The sequence below is a fragment of the Cricetulus griseus genome, chromosome X, assembly GCF_003668045.3.
Source record: "Cricetulus griseus strain 17A/GY chromosome X, alternate assembly CriGri-PICRH-1.0, whole genome shotgun sequence".
Taxonomy (NCBI): domain Eukaryota; kingdom Metazoa; phylum Chordata; class Mammalia; order Rodentia; family Cricetidae; genus Cricetulus; species Cricetulus griseus.
In genome coordinates, this window is record NC_048604.1 from 92423481 (window position 1) to 92436076 (window position 12596).

At 40.9% G+C, this 12596-nt stretch overlaps 1 protein-coding gene across 1 annotated transcript in view; it reads right to left on the reverse strand.

Annotated features, from left to right (window-relative positions):
* Phex (phosphate regulating endopeptidase homolog X-linked) overlaps positions 1-12596 on the reverse strand; it is a 213574-nt gene that overhangs the window by 66460 nt on the left and 134518 nt on the right. Inside the window, exon 15 of the mRNA XM_027432770.2 lies at positions 9236-9313. Coding sequence (XP_027288571.1) covers positions 9236-9313 — 78 coding nt within the window. The remainder of the gene's footprint in view (positions 1-9235; positions 9314-12596) is intronic.

Here is a 12596-nt window from a genome sequence, read left to right on the forward strand (position 1 = left end):
ACTCCAGATGAAGCTACTATGTAAGAGATAAGGTGGCCTGGTTAGAAGGTTGAGGGTACCCAGGCACTCCATGTTCTATGCCTATTCTTAGCTCTCCAATGCCATGGTACCTAGGAGTTACTTGAGATAACTGAGGACAATATTCCTTGACTTTAACAAAATGATGAATAATTATCATAATATTTTAATGGAGCATTCTATCAAAAAATCATCACACAGAAAGAGGGGGAGATGGAGAGGGAGAGGGAAGAGAGGGGAGGGAGAAGAGAAGAAAAAGGAAGAGGGAGGGGAGAAGAGGGAAGGGGAGGAGAGGAGAAGGGAGGGAGAGACCTTATACAGAACAGAGAAAAGCCTGGGGTTCTTAATGTCTGGTTTACTTCAACTTCCCTTTTTCCCCCACCTCTCAACCTATTTCCTCTGATTGAAATATCTAGTGTAAGTTTTTTACTCTTTTCAAAACTGGTAAAATCTCACGTTCCATTCTATTTCCATTAAGCATCAACAAAGTAGAATGTACACTTTATATGGCTAATTTGAACACTGATTGACACTTACTTCCCTCTTAGTCTAACCAACAGGCTTTTCTGCACACTGATGTCATTTCCAATGAATGGTAGTTCATTTCTTCCTGCTTTTAGCAAAGGCTATGGAAAACCTGTTGGTCAGAAATGTACTGCACAGTATCTCAGTTTACCATGTCATTCTCAGAGGGAAATAATATTCTCTGATTCTTTTTCACATTTGCCTCTCAATTCTTTTCATTTCTTCTTCTCTCCATTTGAGCTCAACTATAGTTTGTACCCTTTCTCCCTGACCTCCATCTGATCCATTTCCTAATCGCTCTCCTCTTCCCTTTTGTGCCTGATGACTTTATCTTTACCTGGGTCAAACTGAGCAAGCTGCTTTTCATTTCCAACAGCCTCTTACACTCAGAGCTTACACTAGCATAAATTGCTCACAGGCTCTCTAGTACTGCGTATGTACATGTTTATTAAAACTGAAAACACAGTGCCATTTTGTACCCATAATATTTCACTCATTTTTCTATTAACCTCAGTGGCACAATTTACAATCACATTATCCTTATCCTCTTTTCTGCTTGGGCTTTATTCATTTTTCTCTATCAGTTTCTGAACACAAATGGATTTTTACTTGGTGTATTTTGATTTTGTTCACATTTGGCTTTTTAAACTGTCTGAAATGCTTGGGTATAATTTCAATATGTTTTGGCAATAAGTCCAATGAAAACCATTTCTTCACACGAGTGCTTTAAAAGCTTGGTATCTGGTGGCTATAGTTGAGCCCCTGGAGAAATGTATCCTGTTTGATATCTGGTTTCTTTACACACACACACATACACACATACACACATACACACATACACACACACACACACACACACACACACACACACACACACACACACACACACAAATACTGCCTTAGATGAAGCCTTAAATCTAGGACTCTCAATTTGGACAGCAGCAGACTGCCAACAAAACCTGATCAACTAAGTATTTCAAGCAAGCTCTGGCTGCTATATGATTGGATTAAGGCTTGGGGCAGTTCCATCTATATAGCCTTTTAAATCAATTTGAGGGACCTGGATACTTCATGCATTAATTCATTATGACTTTGACTTTTCCAGACCAAAAAAAAAACACCACTATCATAAGTGCAAATTGAAGATGTCATAGCTAATGCTTATATTTGTGTTTATGTGCCAGTGCAGGCTCTGAACATGTTATTTGAGCCTTATGAAAATACTGTATGGGAAAGGTTATTATCATCCATTTTGCACATAATGAAATTGAGGCACAGAAAAGACACATAATATGCCTCAGCTCCCACTGTAGCATGAGAAAGCATGATAATTTCACTCAGCATTCCTGGGTTTGTGCTCAAAACCATTACACTCCCATATCCTGACTTGGGATATTTACCAACCACACATAATTATCCAGGTAAGTAACCAGGATCTCCTTCTAGAGTACTTTGTACCCTACAGATGCTATTCTTAGTAGCAACAGTTCTCATTGTGACCCACAGGACTACCTTTTCAAACTATTATGCATATGGGTGTTTGGCCTACATGTATGTATGTGCATCATGTGTGTGCTCATGCCAAAGGAAGCCAGAAGAGGGCATCAAATCCCCTGGAATTGAGTTACAAAGGTTTGTGAGCTACTCTGTGGGTGTGGGAATGGAACCCAATCCTCTGAAAGAGCAGCCAGTGTTCTTAACCACCAAGCCAAGTTCCCAGCACCCATAAGATTACTTTGTATAGGGAGCCTACTATGTGCCAGTCATTGGGCCAAGTAGGTGCTATTAAATTCATATAATTTCATCTTCTCAAATTCCTCTCCTCAAAGTTCAGGGAACCACATGAAAGAGGAGGCAGAAAGATGGAGCAAAGGACACCAGGAGAACAAGGACCTCTAAATCAACATAATCAATGAAGTGACACTAATCCACTCAAGCCTGTGGCTCTGTCAGGCCTTGTCGTCTCCCCACGCCCTCTGCCCTATTAAAAACTGTTAGATTACATTTCTAAAGCTGACCACCAAGGTCAATTCTTTTATTTGGCCACTTTCTCCTCCGGAAGCAGACTACCAAGGTCCAGCAACCTGAAGTCCCTTTTGGCTCACCTAATTAACATGCCCAATTAAAATTAAACACTTCATCCTAACATGGGGTTTCCCCTTGTACCTTTATAAAACAACATTGTCTGTGGGCCACATCTGTCTCCCCTCTATCCAGAGGCAGTCCTTAGTCCCTCTGGACAAATACCCCTGCCCCTTTCCCTTGTCCCCTTCCTCTTCTCTCTCATCCCTTACCACCACATCCTAGTCCATTCTAACACAGACCACCCCTCCTTCTCCTCTTAAAAATGACACCTGCAAGGTCATTTGCTGCTGTTTTTCTGCCTGAGTCAGAAAGCAGCCACTTTAACTTTTCTCACCTGCTTTATTAAAGGATCTCTGTGAAAACAGGCTTTTGGGCGTGATTTGTGCCTAATCTGGAGTCTGAGAGGAAGTCCCCACTGTTGGGGAGGGGGTCTCCTTCAATCAAAGTTCATATGAATGCACAGAGACTGATGTAGCGCTAATTCTACTTTTTCTTAATAATAAAATCCCAGAGACACATATTGGGGTTAGAGCTGAAGATCAGAGAAGTAAAACAGTAATCCACCAGAGAATTCTCATCTCTACCAATGCTCAGACCAAAGGCGCTATCCTGTCCTCAGACTGCATCCTCAGACTGCACTGCTCCTCAGACTGCTGCTCTCTCTTGTCTCTTCCCACCTTACATTCCTACCTCCTCCCTGCCATATCACTCCTGTCTCCACAGTCTTAGTGCTGGGATTAAAGGCATGTCACTCCAAGTGCTGGGATCACCTTTGTGTGAGCTCTGTGTCTCTTTTAGACTGGATCAATCTCATGTAGCCCAGGGTGGCCTTGAACTCACAGAAGTCCCTCTGCCTCTGTCTCCCAAGTGCTGAGATTAAAGGTGTGTACTACCACTGCCCAGCCTCTATGGCTGACTAATGTGTCTGGCTTTTCACTCTGATTTTCAGAAAAGCTTTATTTGTTAGATCATAAACAAAATATCAGCACAGACTCAAGCATGCACAGGGCCTGCACAGGTTTGCACCAGGCTCCATGTGCTTATTGAGGCTTCCAGTTCAGTGTTTTTTATGAGATTTCTGAGTGTGTGGATGAGTGGGTCTCTGGTTCTTGTGCCTCCTCTTAGGCTCTTGTTTCTGTTGGCTTATCATGTCCAACTCTGATGTAGTATTTTTTGTTTTAACTTAATTTTTAAAAATGAAGGAATGAAATAATGAAAAACTACCAATAATGATAGAGGATGAGAGAGTAAATTACTGAACTGTCATTTATACCTGCTGGGAGAGGGAACATCAAAATAGTTGACCAACATATAACGGAAACCACAGGTTTGGTTGTGTGTGTGTGTGTGTGTGTGTGTGTGTGTGTGTGTGTGTGTGTGTGTTTATTTAGTTACAGTTTGGTGGGTTTTGTTTTGGGTTTTGGCTTTTTTTTCTTTTTTGGGTGTTGTTTTGTTTTCTTGGTTGGGGGGGTTGTTGTTATATTGGGTTCCTGTTGTTTTTTGAGAAAGAACTTAAACTTGGTTGGGAGGGAGATGATATGGAAAGACTTAGAGGAGGGGTACAATATGATGAAAATATATTTAAATTTTAAAATTATTTTAAATAATAAAAGCTATAATTTAAAAATCATACACATTGAAAAATACCCAAATAGCCAAAGGGAACATAAGTAAAGCCTGCACAAGATCAAATGATGTTGACCTCAAGACACCATTCCCTCCCTTTAGCTGCTTTCCTTTCCTCCACTACCCCCATTAAACAACTCCCACCCAGTCTCCCAATTGATTCCTCTGTCCTTCCAGCACTGCTTCCTGATGAGATGTCCCTGAGGTCCCCTTCTCTGATTGAAGCCAGTGCTTTCTGGTCCCAGACTCCAGCCCTGGATCCAATACTCTATATGGCACTGAAAACATCACCCAAATTCTTTCACTCTTTATATCCATCTCTCCAAGATGCTCATAAATTCATTGACTTCTCAGGATCAGTGAAGATAGGAATAACAACATAATGGATACTAGTGTGTCAAGTGTTTCAACATTTAATTATCATAAAAATAAGGTGTCCAGAATCATTAAAACAATGTAAAAGATAAAGTGCCTGAGGAGTAAGATGCTAGAAAACAATAACTACTTTCTTACGGAGCAATACCATCAGTTTGGGAAAGGCCATATTTTGAAGCCAAATGTAGAAAGATTTCCCTCCCCCATGGAGGTACAATGTTTTTATTACCTAGAAAATAATTTAGGATTATGAAAACCAAAAAAAAAAAGAAAGAAAATGTTTCAGTCTGTTTCATTGTGTTCTATTGTGGTGGTTTGAGAGAAAATGGCCCCAAAGGGAATGGCACTATTAACGGGCATGGCCTTGTTGGAGTAGATGTGGTTTTGTTGGAGTAAGTATGTCGCTGTGGGAGCAGGCTTTAAGGCCTTTTTAAACTTCACTCAGTGTGACAGTCAGTTTAACTTCCTGTTGCAGGCAAGATGTAGCAATCCCAACTTCAGCACATCTGCCTGCATGTAGTCATGCTCCCCTTCATGATTATAATGGACTGAACCTCTGAAACTGTAAGTGAGCCACTTTCTTTTTTTTATTTTATTAGTTCAAATTAGGAACAAGCTTGCTTCCGATGTCAATCCCTTCTCGCTCTCCCTCCCCTCCCCCCACAACATCCCACCTGCCCCTAGCCATCTCCTCTCCACTCCCCAGGCAGGGTAAGGCCCTCAAAAGGGGCTCCCCAAAGTCTACCACATCATCCTGGGCCAGACCTAGGCCCTTCCCCATGTGTCCAGGTCAAGAGAGCATCCCTTCACAAGGGATGAGAAATATTTTTTTTTTGGTTTTTTGAGACAGGGTTTCTTCTGTGTAGCTTTGGGGCCTATCCAGGCACTCGATCTGGAGACCAGGCTGGCCTCGAACTCACAGAGATCCGCCTGTCTCTGCATCCTGAGTGCTGGGATTAAAGGCGTGGGCCACCAATGCCTGGCTGAGCCACTTTCAATTAAATGTGGTATCTCTTCAAGCAATTAAAAACCCTAACTAAGCCAGAAGTTAGTACCAGGAGTGGGGTATAGCTATGCTAGGCCTAGCTATGTGTTTGTTTGGAGAAATTTGGACTTTGGTACTTTGGGTTTGAAAAGCAGTGGAATGCTTTAAGCACTGCTTAATGCAACATGCTAGTAGAAGCATGGAAGACAATGGTGCTGATAATGATTTGAAATGTCAGGAGCTGGATCAAAAAGTTTCAGAGAAGAATTTTTAGTATGTTGCCTAGAAATCACTCTTATGATATTTGGGTGAAGAGAGTGGCTGCCTTTTGCTCTTGTCCCAAAGAGTCTGCCTAAGGCTAAAGTGAAGGGATTTGGATTAACTCCCATGGCAGAAGAAATCCCAAAACAACCTAGTATAGACTCTGTTTTGTGGTTATTAGTGGTAACTCTAATGAAGATTTATAATGAAAAAGAGCAGGATTAGCAGGATAAATTACAAAATGTAAATTTTGAAGAGAAAATGAGTACTAGGAAGCAGAATGGACCTAAATCCTATGTTCAAGGAGATAAACAGAATAAGAAATGAAATAAAGGGAGTGGTGACTGCAGGGAAAGATCCCATCTAGCTAAATTTCCAATTTGTGAAATGGAATTAAAGAAAAGTTTAGAGCCGGCTGTGTTGGTGCACACCTCTAATCCCAGCACTGAGAAGGCAGAAGCTGGTGGATCTTTGAGTTTGAGGCCAGCCTGGTTTAAAAAAGGAGTTCAAGGACAGCCAAGCTTAGGCAGTAAAGGACAGAAAGTTGGTGATGATGTAATTGAACAAGGGGGCTATGTTGCATCCCAGTAAGCAGCAGAACTAGACAGCTTCAGCCATGTGGTTCTGGATTTAGAGTTGATAGGGAAAAAGGAGTTACAGAATAAAGCTGCTAAGACCAGGCATGTGTCAGTGGTGTTCCTGAATGGAAGCTTAGTAGAGAGGCCATTGTGTGAAGCTGTGAAGTTGCAGCCTGGATTGCCTTGGAGAACCCAAGATGTTAGCGATGCCAGGTTGTGGGATATCTGCAGAGTAGCACTGCTAACAGCCCAAGAGAAAGAAGTGTGTTGCAGTCAACAAATCTGAACGGAGTTAGAATCCTGAAGAGCATTTTGACATGAGATGTGGAAATTCAGAGTTTGGAGTTTGCCCAGCTGGTTTTTGGTCTTGCTTCAGTCCAGTATTTCCTTGCTATGTTCCTTTTCCTGCATTTGGGGATGGTAATGTATATCCTATCCCATTATATGTTAGAAATTTGTGATCTGATTTTTGATTTTGACTTTTACAGGGGGATTACAGCTAAGAGATCGCCATGCATGTCTCAGAAGAGACTTTGGACTTTGAAACACGTTTGATACTGTTATAGACTATGGGAACTTTTGAAGTTGGATTGAATGCATTTTTGCATTATGATGTGGCTATAAGCCTTTGGGGGCCAGGGAGTGGTATGTGGTGGTGAAAGAAAATGGCCCCCAAAGGGAATGGCACTATTAGAAAGTGTGGCTTTGTTGGAGTAGTTGTGTCACTGTGGGTCCCATTTCTCAAGTTTCACTCAGTGTGACAGTCAGTCAACTTCCTGTTGCCTGCGAGATGTAGCACTTCCAGCTCCAGCACCATGTCTGCCTGCACACTGCCCCTTCATAATCACTATCGACTAATTCTCTGAATCTCTAAGCAAGCCACCCTCAATTAACTGTTCTCTTTATAAGAGTTGCCATGGTCATGGTGTCTCTTCACAGCAATGAAATCCCTAACTAAAACATTTATGATCCTCAATTCACCGAGATGTTTTGAAAGTTCTCCAAATATATGTATATTACCAAAGATTTTTAAAAGAGAATTAAGCCGTAATTTGTTTCTCAAGCTGGGCAGTGGTAGCGCATGCCTTTAGTCCCAGTACTCTGAAGGCAGAGGCAGGCGGATCTCTGTGAGTTTGAGACCAGCCTGGTCTACAAGTGCAAGTGCCAGGACAGCCTCCAAAGTCATAGAGAAACCCTGTCTTGAAAAAAAAAAAAAAAACTTGTTTCTCAAATTAAGCAGGCTGAGTATTGTATAACTTCCACACTTCCATTTTTGACATGCAATAAATGGTATGAAAGACTTGTTCTTTCAGTGCTTTTTTTTAACTATTGATACCTAATGGATACAAACAGAATGTGAGGTGACTTTCTTCCAGACTAACTCTGAGATATGATAAATATTATTTTCATCCAAGGGTAAAGTTAATATCAAGCCTCTTCAAAAGCATCAAATCACTCCTGGGCACATAGGAAAAACATGAGTAGAAATAATATTCAATTTAATCAGCAAAAGTAACACCGTCTTGGTGACTGAAATACAGTTTTAAATTCAGGCTTTATTGTACCTGGAAACATTCTTATAAAATAGCCAGTCACAAAGCTAGCACTATTTATAGATAGGCCACATGTCAAATCACAATTTCAGCACAAAGAGTTAGACCTAAGAGCCACAGTTATTAAAAGCATTTCAAGATTACTTTTAAAGAAAGTCCAGTACTGGAGCTGGAGAGATGGCTCAGGGATTAAAAGCCCTAGCTGCTCTTCTAGACAACTGGGTTTGATTCCTAACACCCACATTGGACAGCTCATAGCTATATGTAACTCCAGTTCTAGGGGATGCAATGCCCTCTTCTGGCCTCTTGTGGCACCAGACACACATGCCGATGAAACACCCTTATGCATAAAATGCATGTTTTTTTAAAAAAAAATAGGAAGAGAGAAAAAAAGAAAGAAAGAAGGAAAGAGAGAGAAAAAAGAAAGAAAGAAAGAAAGAAAGAAAGAAAGAAAGAAAGAAAGAAAGAAAGAGGGAGGGAGGGAGGAAAGGAGGGAGGGAAGGAGGGGAAAAGAAAGGAAGAAAGAAAGAAAGAAAGAAAGAAAGAAAGAAAGAAAGAAAGAAAGAAAGAGAGAGAGAGAGAGAGAGAGAGAGAAAGAAAATTCAGTGAATTGTGAAAACAGGGCTTTTCTTTGAAGAAGAAAAAATGTCTTCTGAACTATTTATGGGAAAGGAAATAGCAGTAGTCGTGATTAGAAAGGGCTGTAATGAAAAATATGTATCTCAAAACACTAGAATAAAAAAGAATTATTGCCATTGCTCATCAGTAACTTACTGCCAATATACAGTCCAATGCATAATAAATTATAGAGTCATACATATATGCACTTAATTTGCCAAAACAGTCATAAAGTTTAATGAAGTTGACTCTCAGCAGGCAGATTTATGTCTATCCATTTAATATGAATGAAGAAAATAAAAAATATTTAACAACAAACATGATGCATTCACCATTAGAACATGTCTGCTAATTGTAAAATACTTAATTTGGTGACTTATTTCCATTTGTTTTACGATGTCCACTCAGCTTTCTGACACTTCCTGTATTTGGAATCTGCACTAAATCTTGAGATAGGCCTGGCAAACTCAGGCTCATATATAGCCAAGGAATTAATCAAAAGTTGGTACTTTCTGGCACCACCAGGTTTAATTGCTTGGACTTGGGTTAGTTAATAGGCATAAGGCCAGTGAAACCTGCCAAAAAAAAAATACAGTAAATTTAGCACTTACTGCCTTGAGGTCTTCATTAACATGAGTATCATTCATTATAAACTCTGGATAGCCAACTTTTGCCAAAACAGCTCTTGCCTATAAAAAGAAAAATGAGAAATATGATGTCATTTAAATCATTAATAATCACTGGATATAGGACTTCAGTCTTCATCTGAAAACTCTATTGACTTAATGTCTTCAATATGCAAGCCACTGTAAATGATAAAACAAAAAGACTTACCACCTATCCTCAATGTGCTACAAATGTAGTGAATGTAGCACACAGAATAACAGACTGTGAGTATAGCTAATAGTCGTGAATGTCTGAAACACATTTTCAAAATCTAAATGACGCAATAGCAAGAAAACACGTTCTATAAAGAACCTGTAAAATGGTTTCTCATACATCCATGTGCAGCAGGATTTAAAAGGGAATCTTTTAACATCACCAATTATAAAAGAAATGCAAATTAAAAGCACAATAAAATAGTATCCAGCATGAGGTAAGCTGGCCATTACAAAGAAGGGTTGGTGGGTATTGGGAAGCTCCGCCCACCCCAACTCCTCCCATTCCAGACCCTGCTCTGAAGAAAGTCCACCATCTGCAGCTCCATGCCCAGAGGGTATTTAAAGCCCCCTCCTCATGGTTTTCTCTTCTTCCCCTGGGGCCACCCAGGGATGCTTTCTCAGATTAAACCTGGAGTTATTAATTCAGCCTGATCTGGTTTGTTACATCAGTGGAAAGACATCAGGGTACAGAAACTTTTCAGTGGGGATCTGAAGAACTAAAGAACACTTACCAGCAACTGTGCAAAACAGACTGCTCAAAAACTAAAACCAGAATTACAGTGAGATCCAGCTATTCCTCTGCTGTGTAAAGCCATAGATAATAGGTACCGCCCCCTCCAAATGAAATCAGTATATCAAAGAGCCATCTGGACTCCCATGCTCATTGCAGCACCATGTGCAGTGGCCAAGAAACATAAAGTGTCGTATACATAAACACATACAACAATGGGATAATATTCAGGTACAAAGGGGTGATAAAATCAGAGATCATTGTGGGAACTGGAATAAACTAGACACAGAAAGACAAGTACTAGTGAAAGAATAAAAGGAGCATGTGATAAAGCAGACCTATGAAATGATCTGAGACCTGCTGCAATGCTCAGAGGCTAGTGTTTGTAGAAAAATCCAAGCCCACATTGATCCATATGGTCAGTTGAGTGTGTAGATTTGTAATGTTTTCCCCACAAAAAGTGATAAATATATGTTAATGCATATGCCAATTAATTTCTATTAGCCATTCTACACTGCATACATATGTCAAAAATCCCGGTGTACTTCATGAATATGTAAAAAGTTACCCTACAGTAAATTAATATGAAAAACAGATATATAGGAAATTCATGGATTATTCATAGAAACTCCCCAATGCATGCTAACACGCCTTTGTTGTTGTTGTTGTTACTCGGATAAGTGAGGGTTAAATATTTCCAAGGGGAGTGAAAAGAGATGAGTCATGCATCGGGTTGATTATCCATGCAGCTCTGTGAGTGATGGCCAGAACAACAGAAAGGTCAGAGGCAGGGGGTCCAGAATAATTTAAGATGCATCACATCATAGTCATCTACTTGATAGACAGAGGTACTAATGATTACCTTCTTTGTTTTGCAGCATGCAGGGAATAGATAAAAGGAAAACCAGTGTGAGTGCCAGTCTAGAGCAACAACTGGCAAACTGTGGCCTAAGGACCAATTTCAGGCCTCTTTTTCTACCTGTTTTCGTAAATAAAATTATGCTGGAACACAGCCACACTCACTCATTTACCTATTATCTATAATTGCCTCTGCTACAACTTCTGAGCTGAGTCATTGAAACGAAGACTCTAGGGCTAACAAAGTCTCCAATATTTTATCTGGGCCTTTGGAAGAAAGTTTGTCAGCCCTAGCCCTAGAGAAATTTTGCAGTCCCCCCACCATGTCCCTAGATTCTGGGTTTCACAAAATAAATGCAACTCACAATAGTGTTGCAAGTACATTGCCTAGGCTCCACCCACAGTCCCTGGGATGCCTTTTATCACTTGTATATAAGTAGCCCTCCCCAAAGTCTTTTGTTTATAACTATTTTTAATTGAAATAGAATTACATGATTTTTCTCCCTCTCTTTCTTCCCTCCAGCCCCTCCCTGCATCCCTCCCCTCATGTCCTCAAATTGGTAGCTTCTTTTTCATTAGTATTGGTATCATTGTTGTTGTTACACACAGACTCACAGACAAATCCAGATGAGTCATTTTTGGTGGTAGTATATATGTGGCTTTGTTGTGCCCAAACTCTGAACCCCCAAATCACCAAGAGACCCAATCCGATGCAAAAGCAAAGCATCTTTAATTTCATGAGTTAAATAGGTTCTCCAGTCCATCAGACACAGACAAAGCAGGTGGGATCTGGAGCAGCAGTGGGGCAGGGAATATATTGGGGTAGAGCATGGGGAGTGTCTGGGGGTCTGCAAGTTGCATAGCAACAGTCTCAGGATTGGTGCCCCTCCGGGCTTGGGCAACCTGTCCTGTGTTGATTGGTCAACCGCAGCTGCAGGAAGGTTGCTATGCCTAGAGGTCCTCCCAGGGCAGTTGCTATGCTCTGCACTCCACTGTTATCAGGAAAGCACATCCAGAGCCCACCAGCTAACTTCTGATTAGTTCCTTGCCACATGGAGGGTATCTGGCTTTCTAGTAATCAGGGCAAGGTCAGGAGTTTAGCATATGTTGCTGAGTCAGGGGCCTTTGTCTTGCTGGTTCTTTACTGCAGCCTGTCATGGCTGCCAAAGCAGGGGCATGGGTAGGGGTCTTGGCTCTTCAGTTTCAACGATGACCACTTTTTTGTGGACAACTAATAATGGGGTTTATCACTTGGAGAGGCTATTTCTTCCCCCAGCAGTCATTAGTTGTCAGTAGATCTTTCTCTAGGGGTGGGACCCTGCAATTTTTTCCCTCCAAATTAACATGTCCATTGATATTACCATTGTTCTGGTCTTCTTTCCACATCCATTACTAGAGTCTTGTCTTCTCTAATTGCCAGCCCCAGAAAATCTGAAGGCCTACATATAACCACAGCTCCTTCTGAGCTGTTGTTCAGCCTTTTGTCATTCTGACCTCTCCCTCCTTACAGGCAACTCTTAGCCAATGACTGACTGTGGCAGGATCATGAAAGCCCAGCATCTTCACTTCAATTCAGGACAAGCTCAGAAGTATAATTTACACTAGCAGTGTTCCTCATGGGATGAGACTACTTCCGAAATGTCTTGTGAATTTGTATGTTCTCCTCAGATCTTCTCTTAGTCTAGTTTCTCCCAGTCTACTGCTGCTTTCACTTGCAAGTAT